Below are 20,415 nucleotides of genomic sequence, written 5' to 3'. Positions count from 1 at the left end.
ACACTTTTCAAACATGTTCTTGAATTACATTTTCTCCCCAGTGCCCTCTTTTTATATAGGCTGGGAACTTAGGGCATGCTGCAAGAGCATCTTGTGTACATGTAATGCTCCAGGAAGGTGCAGGCTTGTCAGGTAGGGAGCGTGAAGTCACTTGTGTATCCACTTATTCAGCACAGGCCATTGTAGTGCCTGTTTCCTCCACTGGCCTGCAGCCTGCTTCAATTTCGATCTGCAGGGAACCACATATCCTGGTGAGAGGACTGTTTAGTCCCCATACCTAGTCGTTCTTTGGCCACTGTGCTGAGCCTGCTTTAAAGAATGCCCAATAGCAGTTGTAGGTTGTGGTCTGACTCCTGATCCTGTAAGAGGCTCTATACAGACCCCTGCACCTGGGAAGCAAATGGGACTCAGTGAGGGCACAGAGGTGTGCCCAGCTGGAATAGTTTGCAGAATCTTGCCTACACTGCAATGACCACTAGGATGTGGACTAAGACTGACTGCTCGTTTCACACAGGCCGCTGAGTACCCTCTAGATGGCAATGACTTTTGATAACACTGACCTGTGCTGGATTTGAGTTATATCCTATTACCAGTCCTTGAATGCTTGGCTTCCTCAAAAATCTGCACTTCATTGCAGGATCTATTGTTCCTAGCAAAGAAAGTACCTGTGCCATATTCAAGGCATGTAAAGTGAAACTTCTGTATGTAAAATGGATATGATGATGATACATGCCTCATGGGAGGTTATTTAAATATCTGTAAAGTGCTTTGAGATCCTCCTATAAGACGTAATATAGAACCCACTATTAATATGAATTATTACTGTTTAAGCCTTCTACATGGTGACTGGCTGAAATCATCACACAAGAGGAAACTAACTCTCTAAAGAATAAAAGTGAAGAAGAAATAATTAAATCAGATCTACCAACTCTTAAGATTCAGGCACAAGGGTTCTGAGCTGTCAAAGGCAGAAAGCATAAAGAGAGATCTGGGCAGGGCATAAAAGTCCGTGAGATGACTTATGTTTGTGCAATGAAATTATTTAAAATAGTTAGAATGCTTAGAGCTGTGCACTTCGACTATTAAGTAAATACCTGATAGCCCCAGAACTGTGGCCTAGAACCTGTGCTTAATTTGCACCTCCATGCAGCAGCCTTAACTTTTATTTTTCATGGGAAATAAGGATGGGATGGGGGGTAGGGGTGTGTGTCTCAGCCAAGAGGGATCCAGTTGAGTGGATTTCCAGAAAAGATTAGACAAATCCAATGTGACTACCATTAGTTCATGCTCCAACACCTTCTTTGATAAAGCCACCATCTGCAGAATGACATTTACAGCATCAGGTGCCCTTCTGTGATGCTTCCCATGGCAGCCAGGGCTGAGACTCACCTTGTTGCCACTTGCCTCCAGCATGGAGGAGTGTTGCCTATGCCAGTTGGGTATTCGCTCCCTAACACAATCAGCCATGCAAGCTTTCTTCACTGGGCCACGCCAGCCCTGCCTTTGCCCTGCAGACTGACAATAGATGCACCCTTGAGTCCCTTCAAAGTGCCCCTCTGTGGTGTCCAGCCCCTGATCACTGGATACCCACAGAAATCCCAGATCCTCTGTTCCCAAAGGAACAGTGTATCCAAGTTTACCAGTTTTACCTCTTAGACCATCGGTCCTGTATATCACATAACACATGAGTTCAGTTATGGCAAACAATAAGAAATTTATTTAAGAAAGAATAGAGATTTGGACAGAAACAAGTGTGAGTGATGGAAACAAACGGTTTCATAAAAAAATCCTAAACAAGGAGTCAGGCCTATACTTATTAATAGTTACCTTTCCTATCTAATAAAGTAGATTCCTATCCTAAGTTCAGTTTTTGCAGTGCTTACTAGCCCCACAGAAGTAGGATCCAGTCTTTCATGAAGTATCCCTGCTCATCAGTGAGTGGACCCAGAGTGTCTTTCTCCATCATGTGATATACTGAATCAGTCTTTTGCCTTTAATCACAGAGAGGGCGATCCCTTACTATCATTCCTTTTCACTCCCAAGTGGTTTTGATGTTTATAGTTTCTTTGATGGGTTTCCATTGACTTTTCTGGGTTGGTGCAAAGGTGGATGCTGAGCAATGCATTACATAATTGGCTAGCCAGGGAGGGTAACAACTCCCTCCCATCTGAAAGGGTCATTACCAGACATATGATTTCCTAGTGACTCACTTTCTCTCCAAGACCATAAAGGCATGATTTTCAACGTATTTGCATTATTCCTTAAATATTACCCTTATAGACATTTTGCAGTGATTGAGTATCGATAAGTTACAAGCTTTCAGGAGAGACCTCACATACTACCTTTCATGGATAAATACCATGCAAGCGGCATGTTAGGTGTAGTGAGTTTTTCGGGTCTCAGTCAGGAGATGCTTGTAAAGAACAATGAATCCTTTGCCAGTTGGCACCAATGGGCCTGTGTGTCACACCTTCCCCTCCCACTTCCCCACAAAAAACACAAGACCAGAAACTACCCCAAGCCAAGAAAGGGAGAAGAGCAAAGGAGTCTATGAAGTGCACTAGGGACCTTGCTGTGCCAATCTAATTAAAGTAGGAGGCATTTGGATACTATGTTGGTGGTCATCAGTACAAAATCCTAAAAGTATAGACACAATGGGCCAGATTCCATGTGCGACCAAAAGCACCCTGTGTTCACACCCTGCACGCTATTGTAATAATCTTTGTATAAAATATGCCTTGTGAGGTATCACTTGAAGACTAATAACTCACTGGATAATAATATTGTGGTGAAATGCATGTATCAATATTATATATAAAGTTATTATTTCCCCCTGTATGTTATTTTTAGCACATGTTCAAAACCGGACAGCCCTGCATGGAAAGAACATGGAGCCTCCTTCATCACCAGACTCCATGTTGCTTCCCTCGACTACTTGGATAAAGTTTTCTTTGAAGCGTAACCTTCAGCAGAATGCACTTCAAAGGACTATAAAAGAAAGGAGCAGAGAACCTCAAGTTATCTGCTTCACCGAAGGAGACAAAGCACCTTTAGGCCTCTGGAAGAGACCCTGACTGAGGAGAAGGTCAGTCACCATCTTGCTAGAAGAGAAAGACCATCTAGAACAAAGCCTTGAACCAAAACTTGCTAGATTAAGTTTTCAATTTGTAGATGTGTGTTTTCACTTTTATTTGCTGGGAACCATTTTCTAGCTTTCTTTCTTATACTGGAATCCACTTAAAAGCCTATCTTCTTTTGTTAATAAACTTGTTTTATTTTTAATCTAAACTAACCCTGTGCTGAGTTTGAACTGAACTGTTTGGTAACGTGAGTTAAAGTAATAAACTGTTAAATATTGAAAGGCCAATGAATGTTACTATCCCTCTGGTTGTTCCAGGATAGGACTAGATATTTCAGAATTCACATTTTTGGGAAAATTCAGGGCTGGGGAGAGTGTGAAGTCACCATTCTAGTTGTTAACCAAGGCTGATGGAAGCCAGTGGAAATCTGTGGTATTGCACACAGGGTCCAGGGTTCAAAGCATTGGACCAGTGCTGCCCAATAAATACACAGAGTGCATGCTTGTTGCTGACTGGGTGTCCCAGACAGAGAGCCACAGGGGAAAGGCATTGTGTGGCACTCAAAGTTACAGGGTAAGAGGTGACACAACTCGTCGTGGGTCTGGATTGCACCCCAGAATGGGACACTATGCTGCAACTGCTAGGAGAGGCAGTACAGGAGGCACAGCCCAGAGAGTGAGGAGATAATGGTGGCAAATGATGGGCTACTCTGGAGGTGGAATGGCCCCCAGCATAATTAGAGCAGCCAAAGGAGTTATTCTCAATTAGGGCAACTTTCCCTCAACTGCCAGGGAGCTGCTCCACAGTCCAGAACAGCTGGAGTTTACTCCCTCTCCCACTCTTGGCTTTGCTGCATCCTCCCACCTCCACTCCTCAAAATCAAGGATTCAATGGGGAGGGGGCAGCATAAGCTCCCTACATTGCCTGTGTCAACCCTGTGCTAGGAATCTCAGTTAAAAAAAAATTGTCACTCACCCACTGTGTGGAAATATGGCAGCAAGATGCCAAAATGTAATCAGTCAGGCCCCTCATCTCTGAGTGTGCCCAGATGGGGTTTGCGCATGTGGCGAGGAGGTGCTTGTGTATGAGACAATGAACAACCTGATTTCAGTGGCGTTCGACCAAGGCTGGAGTAGCCCTGTACATCCAGTTGCATCCATCGATTTCCAAACAGATCTTTTTCATGAACAACCATGTACTTTTTAGCTCTGAACGTAAACAGTTTGTTTTTCAATCTCTTATTGAACAATTATTCACGTAAGCTTTGCTTCTAAAGTGGCATGAGTAGAAAGTTCAAGAGAACAGCAACACAGCACTTTCAAACCCTATCAAGGCAAGGAAATTATATGCTCCCTTCCCTCCCCCCACTCATTTTATTGTTGGTTTCTTGTATCTTTCACCCTATTTTAGGAAAATATGTTGCTGGATGAAGCAAGCATGGGGTAACTGGCTTTTTGGCCTTGTTTTGATGTTTAATCACTTGCAAAAGCCTGTTACTGCTTTGTATGCTCCTTTGCTGTGAATATTCACTATTATTTCGCAACTACAATTTGTTAGAAGCTTCCATGTTTGCTTCAAAGCTACTCTCCAGCTACAGAATAATGTAGCAAGGTTTCTTTGGTGGTTTTAAAAAATAACTATTGCTTTGTTTATTTATCTCATTTTTGTCTTCAAGGCAGCAGGAAATAAACACAATTTTAGTATTTTAAGCAGACGGACCATGTTGGAATAATAATATTGAACTCTAATATGTCTTGCAACAAATCTCACAAGAAGAAAAGTATCATCATCTGATTTTGAAAATGGAGAAACTGAGGCACAGAGATGACATAACTTGTCCAAAGTCACACAGCAGGTCAGTAGCAGCGCTGGGATTAGAATGCAGCTCTCCTGACTCCTAGTACAGTGCTCTGTGCACTGGACTATATTGTCCCTGGTTTTAAAGACATCATTTAAAATATAATTAGTCTTTCTCAGACAAATCACATTCTAGTTAGTAAATCTAATTTTCCTAATATTTTGAAAACAGAAGATTTTCAGAAAAACCTGATGCAATAGGTTTTAGGAGGGATTAGGACTCCATTCTTAGTTTTCAGCACTGACTTTATATGAAAATTAGAGCCACAATCCAATTTCTGTTCCGTGTATGTGTTTCCCCAGTGAAGGACCAGTCAGTTAGTCCATAACAAGCCTGTGAAAGCTACAGGCTGTGCTCTTGTCCATGTAATGGACTGGACTGAATCTCAGCTTCTATTTTTAACAGCACAGTCAGTATTGTAACCATCAGAGAAACATGCTCAAAAAGCAAAAGGGCTAGAACTACACCACAGTTCCCCAGTTTTTCTCCACTGTCCAGAGACCTAAGGAATATGTACAGGCAAGACTTCAAAATGACAGTTGGCTGCTCTTACTAAACATGGAGCATCTTAGAAATACAAACACAGGACACTGTCCTCTAAGAGTGCAAGTATGCTGTGGGTATGATGTGAACAACACAGAGGTCAGTATGCTACACTCTGTGTGTATTAGAATAATCTCCCTGATTTTTCAATTTATTAGACAATGAAGTGGAGAATTCCAAACCTTGGGGCGACACTGTCACAGGGTCGGGGTTGTGTAGGCAGGATGGCAGGCTCTGTTCTTTCCTTGCAAGGAGGAGGAAGAGAAAAGGGGCGCTTTCTTCTCAGCGGCTAAATTATTCAAACTAATGAGTGTTTCCATTCACATAAACGCACTTCCCAACGTTCAGTATGGTTAGGACAGAGTTGTATTGAGGCAGCCTGGGGAGACTGACGCCTCCCATAGGATATAGGATTTGCCATACTGACTCAGACCCAAAGTCCAACTAGTCCAGTATAGTATCAGAGGGGTAGCCGTGTTAGTCTGAATCTGTAAAAAGCAACAGAGGGTCCTGTGGCACCTTTGAGACTAACAGAAGTACTGGGAGCATAAGCTTTCGTGGGTAAGAACCTCACTTCTTCAGATGCAAGACTTGCATCTGAAGAAGTGAGGTTCTTACCCACGAAAGCTTATGCTCCCAGTACTTCTGTTAGTCTCAAAGGTGCCACAGGACCCTCTGTTGCTTAGTCCAGTATAGTGTCTCTGACAGTGGCCAACACCAGTTACCTCAAAAGAAGGTGTAAGAATCCTGCCTTCCATGAAGATTTCAGCCTAATCCCAGTGAGGGTGAGAGCTGGGATGTGTTTGTGTGTTCTGGGATAGGAGGATGAATGAGTTTGGGGTACAGTATATGTGTGTACTGAGGACGGTGTTGCCTTACAGTGAATTTTTAGGGGGTCTGATCTGTCCCCCCTCTGATATCCTCTTTGCAACGCTCTGTTTGCAAGCATGCAGATGCATTGACAGGAAGCAGATGAGGATTGTTTCCTGCTCTTCTCCTTTTGCAAACCTGCCAGAGAATAACCTGGTGTGTGTCTGTGTGGGATTTCTGGGCTGGGGATGGGAGAGAGAGAGAGTGTGTGTCAGTGTGTGTATGTGAGAGAGATTTATATTTATCAACAAACCTGTGTAGAGGCAGCCACAAACACTCCTGCCCTCGAGGGGAGCAGCCGGCATCACTGCCACTTTCCCATCTCTCCTCCCTTCCTTCTTCATTTCTGCCTTTCCTTCCTCCTGGCCTCTGGAGAGAGGTGTGTAGGGGGGTGGCTGGTGGGGGAGGTGGCTGTAGTGTCTCTTTTGCTGTGCTATGGTAATAACTGTCCCTTCCCTCCCCCCTTCCAGCCCAGCCTTCCTCCCCATCTGCTTTCTCCTCCTCTCCTTTGGTTCCAGGCAGGCAGCAGACAGACTGCATCATTTTTTGCACAGGCTGCAGCAGCAGCGGGGAGAGAGGGAGCAGGTGGAGAGTTCAGAGACTGCAGTGAAGCTGCCCTCGAGACATGGCGGATCAGTGCCTCTGAATAAGCAAAAAATCCCCAAGCTGCCTCCCCTCCCAGCCCCCGGTTCGCCGCGCTGCTGCTGACAGGCCAAGGAGAAGGAGGGAAGCGGCCAGAGGACAAATGGTGCTGCAGCCTTTTCTTTGATTTCCTCCCCTTCTTCTCCATGTTACATCTCTCTTCAGTGCTTCAGTCAGTGTAGCTGCTGCTGCTAGCAGGAGCATCCAGGGACAGTGCCGTCCATCCCTCCCTTCCCCCACCCCCACCCCCTCTCCATCTCTCTGTCCATCCATCCATCCATCCATCCACAAGGGCTATGGCTGCAGAAGAGGTATTGTGGACAGTGGATCACTATAAGACTGAGATCGAAAGGCTGACTAAGGAGCTCACCGAAACAACCCACGAAAAGATCCAGGCAGCTGAATATGGGCTGGTGGTGCTGGAGGAAAAACTCACCCTGAAGCAGCAATATGACGAGCTGGAGGCTGACTATGATTGCCTTAAACAGGAGCTGGAGCAGCTGAGAGAGGTGAGTTAGCTGATGCTTTTCTCTCCCCTCCCCTCTCTCTCTCCCGAATAAACCCCATGCACTAAACAAAACGAAATAATGAAAGGTGCCTAAGGAGCTCTTCTTACTGTTGCCCTCCGTGTTAATCTACCTGAGCCCGTTGATCAGACATGGAAGCAAAAATGGCCTTGTGGAGAACGTGTGTAAAGAACCCTGGAGGCATGAATTTATGAGATGGGGAGGAGTGATTTATTTCAGGGCTCAAGAGTCAGCAATGACTGTAGAGTTTAAGAGTGGATTATATGACGTTTTAAACCGATGGCTACTTAAGATGCCAATGATACATAGGCATTGCCCTAACCTGTGTAGTAAGATAGCAATTGGGAACCACAACTTCTAATAGCAGACATTTGCAGCACTGGGAAATATTTCAGTCAGACCTGAATGTTTGGCCCTTATTTAAAGTGAAACCTGGACAATCGTGTATATAACATTTTGGGTGATATGTATATTGTATACAGTATATTGTAATATGTGGAAAGAGAGACACCTGTATATACATTTAGGGGGCAGCCTCTCATTCAGGAGGGGCAAAGCAGCCAGAAGATAGTTATGAGATCACACTAATCAGTGAAAATTCAACTTCTAGCTCATCCTTAAAGAATGAAGTATTTGATCTGATACATATTTTTGGAGTGTCTTTCAGCTGAGTTTGTATAACATGGAAAGTATAATTATGAGTGTTACACATAACCTTTTATCATGTAACCTTTTATTTATTCCTCACCTTTGGATGTCATCCTGCTGCCTATATTTATCATTAAGAGCAGTAACAAAGATTCATACAATGAGCATACACTCCATCTATGGTAGTGTGTGTTTGCATATCCAGTATTATCCTATTTAATCGCTAAATTTTAAAATGTTCTGATCTTTGTATATAAAGACAGAGCAAATTAATTTGCACACAAAACTTACATTGATGTAATTAAGTAAACCTTTGGAGAAGAGGAGGAAACATATAAGAATGATCTTTTTTGAAAATGTAAAGTAATGTTTTTCTTCTGTAAAATTATATTGCCATTTATAATCAAATATAGGGAAGATCTATTCAGTGAGAAACAATGAACTCAATATTTCTCATTGAGAACAGTAATTTGTTGACTAAGCTTATAAACAACAAAATATCTACACATGTGTTTGGAGACTGTATGCACTTTTATAAATATTTGTTTATACATGCAAAGGTTTTGTTTTACCTCCTGATAAATGTGATAAGTTAAATACTTTGTTCCAGTGACCAGGATAGTTTTCAGAAATAATATTTTTGTAACAAAGTTATCTGATTTGCTGTGTTGCACACACTCATGCGCTTATTAAGCTCTTGTATAAAAGGTAGAGCTGATGTTTTCCTCCAAAACTCGCTGGTCCAGTGCAGTGGGCTCTGGATTTGAAACCAGTGACCTCAGCTTCAGGGTTTGTGATGGGTAACTTGCACTGTCATGAGGGCTGAGCTGGTAAAAGTGGTCCTGCAGTAAAAGGGAACTATAACTAAGGTGCAATTATAAAATGTAACCGATAAGAAAAAAGAGATCTAAGTAACAGGATCTGGCAGTGATCTTCTCAAAGCAGTGTACATCAGTGCTGATCAGGAACTACTGAGGACACAGGGTTGGGCATTACCACAGGGGCAATGGTTAATACAAGAAATTAGATTAAATATGAAAAAATTAAACTTGAGCAATTATTCAGCCCCTGATGTCTGTGTTGACAAGATTTTCTGACATTAGAAAACCTGTAAGCATAAATTCTGTTCTGATTTACCCCTCACTGAAGTCTATGGGATTGCACGGGGTGCATATCAGCACAGAATTGAGACCACAGAACCAAATCCTTGGCTCTGGACAGGAAATAATCATTGAGGGAGGAAGGGGAAGAATTCTTTTGCTCCCTGGACATGAAATGGCAGAGAAACCATTCCACAGTTGCTAATTGAGTTCCAGGTTCCTGGCCCTCTCTGGCCTATGTATCAATTCTGGAGAGGAGGGCGACTCCCCTGAGCTGTACATCGTGGTGTACAGGGCATTTAAACTTTCTCAACAGGCTCCCAGAATTCTGTTCGTCCTCCCACTCCCTGCAGGAGAGCCACTGATTTTGTTACATATAAGTAAAGTCCTACACGGATACAAAATCTGTATCCACATCCGATCCACGATCTACAAACACGGTCCATGGATATCCGCATCCGCAGAAGTAAAGCGGGTATCCGCATCTGCAGAAATAAAGCGGGTATCCGCATCCGCAGATATAAAGCGGGTATCCGCAGATTTGCAGGACTCTACATATAAAGCCCTCTACACTTGTGAAGGCAGGATTCACCCCAAATCTGTCTGTCATTCTAATCTGCTTTTCTAATCTCATTTTTTAATACACCCATTGACACTATGACCTGTGTGAACTTCAAAACTTCTCAAAATAAAAATTATGTCTATCTGTTGATGTTGTAGAATTAGAATTCAGTCAGAGGTGGTCTAGTCAAACTGGTCTAAGGGATTTTGGTTGTATAGCTGCACGGCAGGAACCCCACAGGCACTCCCGGCTTTCTGCTGTTGACAAGCCAAGATGCAGACTGTGACAAAGTGGGAATTTTCTGTCACATTTATATGAATCCTCAGTTTCCCTTTGCATTTGTGTTGTTACCCAATGGAGAGAAAAGTGTTAAGTCTGTGCTTGGAGGCAACGCAGGACATGAGGTGAGGGTGTTGCTTTGCTGCCTGGGCCACAGTGAATAGGATTGTTAAGGAACTGGCTGGAACCTGCTGAAAGTGATTCCATATCAATGCAGAATCCCAGCGAGACAATAGAAATCCCCAGTGACTTAAACATTAACACCTAGGAAACCACAACCAAGTCCCCAGCTCAGGAACGAAGAACTGATATGTGACCAGCAGAGGATAGAGTGTGGGCTTCTGGTTCTGGAGAAACGTGGCTGCTCTCACTGACTAAGGTGGTCTGAGAGAGAAAGAGAGAGGCTGAAATTGAGTTCTCTACAGCTTGGCTGGTGAATTCCTCTGGCTTGACCAGAATGGACTGTGTTTTAACCTTTCTGTTTCTCTATGCTGACCTAAGGACTTCCAGTGCTGTGTTCCAGTGGACGAACAAATCCCACTCTGTTTTGAAAATGCTGCTTGGGTTTCCCTGCAAATACTTGCCTTAGTCCCTGAAGAGTGTACAAGTCTTTAGCAGAAGTCTATCTCAGTTGGACATCCACCAGCACTGGGCAGAGCTCAGCAGATGCTCAGTCTAAGAGTGGTGAGGTTGTGTGACCTGCCCTGGCCTGAAGGAAGTGTAAGACTCCTTGGGGGTCTGCCATACTAAAGGGATTCCTCCAGGAGACCGATTAAAAGCTGGAGCATAGCACAGATCCTGTGGATCTGTGATACATGCAATGGAAACAAGTAGGTAAGATTGAAGAAGAATGCTGTCAGACTTGCATTCAGTGCATCCTGATTGTGGCCCAGAATGTGAACCTTATTTCACCGGTGATCAGTTACTGACGTGTACAATACAACGAAAACTTAAAAAGGAGGAAAGTGTCCCATACTATTGTGTTAAACCAGTCTGTTCCTATACAGCAGTATGGACAGACAGAGTAGTGTTGTGGGCCTGAAGTCAGTTGCCCCAGTTCAGGCTCCCTCCAAAGCCTATGAAAAATAGCCTGTGTGTGTCTTCTGAAACATGCACTACAGAGAGTATTCTGGGGTGTGGGCTGCACATGTAGGCAACTAAGACCTTTGATTAGGCAATGGTAGAAGTCAGTGATGGATTTAGAGTTAGTGGGGCCCTGTGCACAGCTTCATTTTTGGGGGCCCCCCTCAGGACCCAGCCAAGAAAAAGAACGTTCTCTCTCCCCCTCCCCCGTTTTTCATTCTTTTTTTCATCCTCCTCCTCCTCTATTAAAAGTAATGGGAAGTAAATGAAAATAAAGTGGGGTACCTTGATTGGGGCAGGGGGTTGGGGTGCAGGAGGGGGTCGGGCTCTAGGAGGGAGTTTGGGTGCTGGCTCTGGGCTGGGACAGGAGGTTAGGGGGTGGAGGGGGTGCAGGGTTTGGGTCTGGGAGGGAGTTTGGGTACTGGGTGCAGGCTCTGGGCTGGGGAAGGGGGATGGGATGTGAGAGAAGGGCAGGGGGTGGCACTTACCTCGATTGGCACGGCTTCCAAAGCGATTGGCACCCCCCCCTCCGGCACCTTCCGGGAGTGGTGCGGCACGGAGGTAGGGAGGCAGAGCAGGCAGGGAGCTGCCTTAGCCCTGCTGCTGGCAAGTCTCTGCTTAGCACTTGGGGCGAGGGGGGCAGCAGGTCTCCGTGCACTGCCCAGGGGCGCGCAGAGATGTGCCAGCAGCCGGCCACTTCCGGGAGCGGCGTGGGGCCACCAGCCACAGCATGCAGGCAGCCTGCCTGCCTGAGCCCTGCTGCACCTCTGGCCAGGACATGGGGGCCAGGTTATCAGATGAGATTTGTCCTGCATTTGGGGGGCTCCCCTGTTGTTGGGGGCCCCGTTCCACCACATAGTTTGTTTCAAGGTAAATCCACTCCTGGTTAGAAGTGAAACTCCCAACACAGATTATTTTGCTTCTACAAGAGTTAGCTGTGTCTGAAATCATTTGCACACTGGGATAAAATGTGGGTCTAGATTTGTACTGAAACAAGTATTCATTCAGTTAATGAATTATTTCATTATTATACCTTGCATTCTGCTATTAGCAACTCTTTGCACATTATCATTGATCAGACACACCTGTCACTTTAACCTTTGCCTCTAGTGGATGTGCCTCATTGGATGTAAGACACATACCACGAAGCTCAATCCTACCGTCCTTACACATTCAAAACTCCCCTCACTTCAAAGGGACTTTTCTATAGGACTGCCGTAGGAAGCCTCAAATGTGAAAGAATGAAATATTTTTCAGTATTATGGGTCAGTGAGATGGGAAAATAAATCCACGGTAGGGAGTAGCGGTGCAATCCATTGTAATGCATTACATTAAATATTAATTTCTGTACATATGATTTATGCTGTGCCACCATTAAAATACAAATCGCTGTGGTGGCCCTTGAAATTTCTTGTACAGTAGTTAAAATGGCCATGTTTTAAACAAAGAGTTTGGTGTTTTGAGGTGTCATGATGTTACATGATACAAAAGATGTGAGGCTGTAATCAATGACCTAATAGCAAACTTGACTTCCGGTAAGTGCAGTAGTTATTACATTAAGTCTGCCGTCCAGGTTTTAGAGCATTCGGTGGGAAGAAATGAGGAATCAATCAGCTATTATCCTTATGTTTTCCAAGTATTGGACCAATAAATAGGAAGGTGAAAAGAGAGATGCTGTTTCGCTGAGTTTACAGCTTTCAAGGTTGTAACATGCAGTTGTAATAGCTGTAGGTTTTAAAGGAGGATTGACAGAATAGTGTTATAACAGTATGCCAAATTTCCATGAATTTTATCATTTTAAAAGCTCTTTTAGTTCTGTTGATTTTCCCCCCATCTTATAAATAATGTTTCTGTTCATCATTAGTTTACATTTCAAGTATAAAAACTGAATTTTAGGCTCGCAGTGGCAATGTCTTGCTTTTAGGCACCAAGTCAGCAAAAAGCAACAGAGGGTCCTGTGGCACCTTTAAGACTAACAGAAGTATTGGGAGCATAAGCTTTCGTGGGTGAATGCCCACTTCATCGGATGCAAGTAATGGAAATTTCCAGAGGCAGGTATAAATCAGTATGGAGATAACGAGGTTAGTTCAATCAGGGAGGGTGAGGTGTTCTGCTAGCAGTAGAGGTGTGAACACCAAGGGAGGAGAAACTGCTTCTGTAGTTGGATAGCCATTCACAGTCTTTGTTTAATCCTGATCTGATGGTGTCAAATTTGCAAATGAACTGGAGCTCAGCAGTTTCTCTTTGGAGTCTGGTCCTGAAGTTTTTTTTGCTGTAAGATGGCTACCTTTACATCTACTATTGTATGGCCAGGGAGGTTGAAGTGTTCTCCTACAGGTTTTTGTATATTGCCATTCCTGATATCTGACTTGTGTCCATTTATCCTCTTGTGTAGTGACTGTCCAGTTTGGCCAATGTACATAGCAGAGGGGCATTGCTGGTACATGATGGCATATATAACATTGGTGGACGTGCAGGTGAATGAGCCGGTGATGTTGTAGCTGATCTGGTTATGTCCTGTGATGATGTTGCTGGTGTAGATATGTGGGCAGAGTTGGCATCGAGGTTTGTTGCATGGGTTGGTTCCTGAGTTAGAATTGTTATGGTGCAGTGCGTGGTTGCTGGTGAGAATATGCTTAAGGTTGGCGGGTTGTCTGTGGGCGAGGACTGGCCTGCCTCCCAAGGTCTGTGAAAGTGAGGGATCATTGTCCAGGATGGGTTAGATCTACAACCCAGTTGTGGCCGAAAGTAACAATTTGTGTAAATTTATCAGAGTAAGATTAGGAAAATTCTCAAAGTCAAATACACAGGTTAAATCAGCACCTGGGTAGCTTTTATTTACACTGTGCCACTGGCATTTGGAGGAAAATATTCACATTGGGTATATCTACAGTGCAGTTAGATGCCCACAGCTGACCTGTGCCAGTTGAGTCGGGTTTGCGGGGCTCAGGCTAAGAGGCTGTTTAATTGCGGAGTAGACTCTTGGGCTTTGGTCTGCAGCCTGAGTTCTGGGACTGTCCCACCTCTAGGCCGTAGAGCCTGGGCTCCAGCCCAAGTCCAAACCTTTACACTGCAGTTAAACAGCCTCGTAGCCCAAGTCCCATGAGTCTGAGTCAGTGGGCATGGGCCAGCTATGGGTTTTTAATTACAGTGTAGACATGCCACTAATTTCTGGCATTGTCTACGGAGGGACCAACACTTCTTGAACAACTTTTCAAGTGGGCACAAAGATCCTTGTTCTTCGGCATCCTACTTCCTGGCCTGTTTTTCTACCAGGCTCTTCTTTAGCATATTTTTTTATGTACATTGTGAAACTGACTTTCCATTGGTTTATGAATTCCCTTGTGTCCAAGAGCAGTTCTGCAATGCAAGACTCTGTTTCAATCTCACCCCTGCTATCGAATTTCTCTCAATTTCTCATTGTTATCAGGCAAGTTGGTGTAATGCTTAGTTACCAACAACATTGCACTACACACTTCTTCTGTTGGGTTGGATAGCTGTTACATTTCTAATGGCAGGTTTGGGGTTTTTTTAAATCCATTAATTTATGTTGAATTGTCTTTTATTTGTGGAATACCCATCTTTTCCTTGTTTTCCTTTCTCATCTCTTTTTAACCTCAATAAAACAAAAATGTAAATGGAGGATAGGAGGAGGAAGATTTTCCTGTTTTAGGAGGAATTGATATTGGATGAAATGTAAGTGCCTGCGCTTTCCCTTTGTCCCCTTCCCCAGGAGTTTGTACAATATTTGCACCAGTCGTAACAGAGGAATATGAGAGGGATACAAGTAATTGTGTGTTCTATTAAACCAATCAGTTCCTTTGAACTAGCTACCCCTGGAAGTAGTTAGAACTGTTTAGTGGGTGAAAAAGAGCTAGCCCATGACTTAGGGCTTTAATTTTTTTTCTAATTGGGGACTCTCCTCATCCACTTCTCAGTGTGTATATGTGTGTGTGTGTGGGGGGGGAGGATTAAAATATTTTTAGGAGGCAGACTTTATTTCTGAGCTTCTTTCACCATCAAACTTAACACAATTTGGAAGTCAAAAGAAACAGCAATACAATCTCCACCCTAACTGAAAAGTACTGGGACAAATCCATTCCTGGTGAAAGTCCATTGACATTGTGGGAGAATAGGCCTGGCCGGCTTCCCTTGTACTGATCAGGACACCAGCTTAGACTCGCCTTACAGGCTGCAAGCCTGAACCAGGCTAAGTGTCACGTTCTCTGCCAATATCGGTCAAGGGTTCTGACCAGAGGAGGGATGGGGACTAAGGAGGGAGAAGTGGAAAGCCCCAGCAGCAGCAATAATAGTGTGTGTGTTTATGCCTAGTGAAATATAATAACTGCCTGTGTGACTGATGAAATAGAATAACCGCTTGTGTAAAGTAATAAGTAAGGCTGTAACTAATTAAACTGACTAATCATATCTCCCCATTTACATGCCCCAAACCCCACTTCTTCAAGTGCATGAACTCCCTTTCTGTAAACTGCACCCTGACTGGAACATTTGCACAATAGGCACCCCAAATTAAGTAAGATAATATCGGTAACGGAAACCACCAAGAACCCCTCTCCTCAATTTGCACCCTATTCTGGGAAGATTGCAAAAAGGGTGCCGGGAAGGGAGGAGGGGTGCCGGGAAGGGCGGAAAGACCCTAACTCTCCTATTCCTGTAAATGATGTGTAACGTGTAAAATGTTTGCGGTTTTCGGCTTTAAAAAGGCAAAGTGTACTCCAATCGGGGGAGTGGTTTCTAACTGCTACCCCCAACGCATTGGTGTGTATTGCAATAAACGGGCCTCAGGCTTGAGTCTCTGATCAAAATGATGCGTGGGTGACTTTTTCCACAACAACATTAGTAGAGTTCTACCATGGCTGAATTTAGTTCATTCTTTTATGCTTTTTTCTCCATCTCTCTCCTTGCTCATGTCTAGGATAATACTTGGAACATTTTGTTCCTCCTCACCACCTTTTCATTCTCAAATTGCTTTTGACTCCTGCCTCTGTAGCATTCTCTGCTCCTCTTCACCTCCCCTTTCTTTGTTCTCTGCTCTACATCTAAGATGGACTGTCTGCAGCAGGCTACATTCACACCCCAGCTTCCCCCAAACTAATTGTTTGTGTAGACAAGCCCTGTATCACTTAACCTCTTTTGCATTCACACCCCAGTTTGCCTCCAAGTAATTGTTACAGATAAACCTCAGGTGAAGGCTTTGTAGTAATTTGCTGGCTGATCTGGGAATAAAACCCCAGTGAACTCTGGCTCCCAATCTCATGCTTAATCTGGGATGCTTAAAATCTCATGCCCAGTTTGAGCCCCTGTGACTTGTTTTATTCATTTATTAAGAATTCAAAGTAGTCACTGAATTATCATTTGTATCATTGATATCTTGGGCAAATAAAGACAAGAATTTTTCTTTCACACATTGAAGATTTCTCAGTGTTTTACAAAGCGGTAAAGAATTACAGTATACTGTTCTGAGTAAACCTGAAAGGTATGTGCCCTGAGCAATAACAGGTGTACACAGCTTTGGATATAAACCTTGATGTTGAGAGAATGTATTGGTCAGGAGATTTGGGTTATCTTTTAATCTTTCTGAAAATGTAGTGGGATAGAGACATACAGAAAAGATTTCATTTTAACACCTCACCTGAAGAATGGCCTCTCTTAACAATGTACCGTCCTTTCAGTACTGCACATCAGTAGAACTGAAGACCTGGGATGAAATCCTGGCCCCATTGAAGTCAATGACAAAACACCTATTGATTTAAGTGGGGCCAGGATTCTTACGCACTCTTGGTAGAACATGAACATTATACATTGTCACTTTTGGTTCCTTCCCACCAAAAAAACAAAACAAAAAACAAAGAAGGGGTAACAAAGATCCCACCCTTGAGCACCTCTCTGTTGTGGGTCACCAAGATATGGCTCCAGTCTTCCTGACTCTTTGTATAATATACAGTAAGAACAGTTATTTCACATAGGAATAGTCTGATGGGCAGGAGTGCCGCCAGCTTTTCTGCCGCCCTAGGTGTCAGAAGGTCCTGCCCCGAAATCCCACAGAGGCAGCGGAAGGTCCCGCCACCAAAATACCGCTGCGGTCGCCACCCCCAAAATTGTAGCACCCTAGGCGATCGGCTAGGTTGCCTAATGGGTTGCGCCGGCCCTGCTGATGGGTTAGTCCTCAAACAGCACTGACTGCCTTTGGGACTGATGCTGCCAAGTGCTGAGGGCCCTCTAATTTCACTGACTTCCTGGGAAGGTGAAAGCACTCAGCAACTCTTGGGAGGAGTGCAGTGCTTTGAAGGTTTGCACTCATCAGGTATTAGATAATTTCTTATCTTCTCTAGAATTTAGAGGCTGGTGGTTGTCCATTTGGTTAACAAAAAAATCATAATTTTAAAACTTTTCCTTTGCTTCACTCAATACAGAGCCAAATACTATTCTCAGTTGCATACTGTAGGTGTAAATCTGGAGTAACACCACTTAGGATGTTGGTGTTACTCCAGATTTACACCTGTGCAACTGAAACTGGCTGGATTTGATGTCAAATGGTGATCTTTGGAATTTCCAGAACATTCAGTAAAGTCCCTGTTAAAGTTTTAGGCCAAAATTTTTCAAATCTTGGGGCCTAAAAGTGAGGTACGTAAAATCTGTCTTTAGTCACCTACACAGAAGCAGCTGTTTTTGTTTTTTTTTGTTAGAGGTGCTGAGCAATCCCAGCTCCCACTGACGTCAATGTGGCCTTCATTTGCTCACCCACTTTGGAATATAGGTCACTTCTATTTGGATGCCTACAAGTAGGTTCAAGAGCACAACTTTAAGGCACCTAAATAACACCGTTTTTCATAAAAGGATAGAGTGGGTATTTGTAGTGTAGTGGCTCTTAACTGTTCCCGACTACTACCCCTTTCAGGAGTCTGATTTGTCTTGCGTACCCCCAAGTTACCCCTCACTTAAAAACTATTTGCTTACAAAATCAGACATAAAAATACAAAAGTATCATAGCCACTATTACTGAAAAAGGCTTACTTTCTCATTCTTACCATATCATTCTAAAATAAATCAACTGGAAATATAAATATTGTACTTACATGTCAGTATACAGTATGTAGAGCAGAATAAACAAGTCATTGTCTGTATGAAATTTTAGTTTGTACTGACTTCGCTAGTGCTTTTTATGTAGTCTGTTTAAAACTAGGCAAATATCTAGACGAGTTGATGTACCCTCTGGAAGACCTCTGTGTACCCCCAGGGGTACACGTATCCCTTGTTGAGAACCACTGCTGTAGATCATGACAGGTTCAGAGTACCCTAACTTTTCCCCCTTCTTCTGTGCAGTAGAGTGACTCAGTATACAAGGGGGCAGGAAATGAAATGCCATCCATAACAGACCATTGGCACTCAGCATTTGAAAAGTACTTTACAATCGTACTCTGGGCTATGACTGATTAGCTTTACAGCCATTCCTATATTTTGTTGCTCTTTTGGTTTGCATTTGTAGTAGATATTAACCTCAGGTGAACCTCTCCCCCCGCCTCCTCCTGACTCTCTTAGCAAGTAAAATGAGGAGGAGGGCCTTGCTGGGGAGTTGGTGCATCATTTATCTATGTTTAATAGGAAAAGCTAATGTTGCATGACTATTTTTGTGTGGAGTCCTCACTGAAGGGATCATAGGGATTGCAGTGAGCAAGATGGACCTTGGCAGTAAGATGTCCCATTGGAATTGAAATGCCAGGAGAATAAGGCCTCCCAGAGCCAGCACAGGGCACAGGGCCTGCATACCGATGACACTTGCTATTTTGCTGCTTCCCTGGGATCTGCTTGTTTTCCTGCTCAATCCATTCAGAAGAAGTTTGGGGGGGAAGGGCGGGTGGGAGTGGGACGGGACCCTGCACCCTCCCCCAAAGTGATTTATGGGAAATCCACAAGGAGATCCTTTGTGGGTATTTTCTCCCGCTGGCCTTTACTCTGGTATTTCCATGGGAGTATTGTCTTATTCAAACTAAGAAACCTCTACTTCAAGTGGTTTATCAGCCTTCCTTAGTGGAAAGTAATCACATTTTTATCTGTAACTACTTGGAAAACAGTCAGAAATCTGATACATAGAACCTTTAAGAGACTGCAATTCAATTCTTTGTGCCCTCTGTAAAGAATGGAATTGCAGCTTTGAAGTGACAGGAAGATTATGAATACCCAAGTGTCTACGGCAGGAGCGGCCTTGGATGCAGAGGGAAAGCCAGAGGGAGTGAGTCAGCATGACCTTGGTTGCTGCCAGAGTGATGGCTAATGCACACAGCCTGAACAATGGTTGCCATTGGTAGGGTGCTTTAGCAGGAAGTGCCTGCCGTGATATAAAACACACTGGACTAAGTCCTGATGAAAAAGCAGGCTATGTGTTTGACTGGTGAAAGGGACAAAGAGGACTACACTGGTAGTGAGAAACTACCTCAGCATAATACTGAAGTCTGTCATTCCTAACACTATCTTTTACTTGTAGTAGCTACAATGATTTCATATTGCAGGCTGCACTGTTTTAAAAAGCAAGCCGAAGTACTGTATGGATCACCAAATTTCATTCCCCCTCCTGGGCTGTCAGCAATGTCGGCTGTACTTATTGTGTATTCATATTTACTTGTATTAAAGTAGAACCTAGAGGCACTGACACTCTACAGTGCCTAGCACAATATGGTTCAAATAAATGAGAGACGATCCCTGCCCCAGTGAGCTTACAATCTAAATTGACAAGACAGGCAAAGGAAATCATATTATCCCCATTTTACAGATGGGGAACTCAGGCACAGGGAGGTCAAACAGTTTAGCCAAGGTCACACAGGAGGAAGTCTGTGCAGGAGTCAGGAATTGAACCCTCTTGACCCCTAGTCCAGTGCCTTAATCACAAGACCTGCCCCCTCCCTTCCTCGATTCTAAAAACTGAATGAAGGATCAGGGTGAAAACCGGCTGAAGGAAAATTTCCCTTGCAAAAAAAGATTTTTGGTTTCTTGATCCATTGTCTGTCAACATTTGTGTGTTAGAAGTATTAGCGCAGTCATGAAAAACTTTCACTGATTCCCCATCTATGTCTATAGCTACTGCAGAATTACTTTCCTCTTCCAAAAGGCCTTTTGTTGTCATTCACCCATCTCCCTTTGCGATCTCATCTCTCTCTTCCCCCATTTGTCCCTTCTGCTCTGCCACTTCTGTTCTCCAGTCTATCCT

At 43.8% G+C, this 20,415-nt stretch overlaps 1 protein-coding gene across 5 annotated transcripts in view; it reads left to right on the top strand.

Moving 5' to 3' along the window:
- Window positions 1–6,891: 6,891 nt before the first annotated feature.
- The window catches only part of BICD1 (BICD cargo adaptor 1), a 295,326-nt gene continuing 281,802 nt past the window's right edge, over window positions 6,892–20,415 (top strand). For all 5 annotated transcript variants that reach the window (XM_054034480.1, XM_054034454.1, XM_054034445.1 and 2 more), the window contains exon 1: window positions 6,892–7,502. In XM_054034480.1, the coding sequence (XP_053890455.1) occupies window positions 7,290–7,502 (213 nt within the window). In that variant the 5' untranslated portion in view covers window positions 6,892–7,289. The remainder of the gene's footprint in view (window positions 7,503–20,415) is intronic.

This window comes from Malaclemys terrapin, chromosome 1, assembly GCF_027887155.1.
Source record: "Malaclemys terrapin pileata isolate rMalTer1 chromosome 1, rMalTer1.hap1, whole genome shotgun sequence".
Lineage (NCBI taxonomy): Eukaryota > Metazoa > Chordata > Testudines > Emydidae > Malaclemys > Malaclemys terrapin.
The sequence above is the reverse complement of the archived record's forward strand: the minus strand, read 5'-3'. Positions and strand labels throughout refer to the sequence as shown.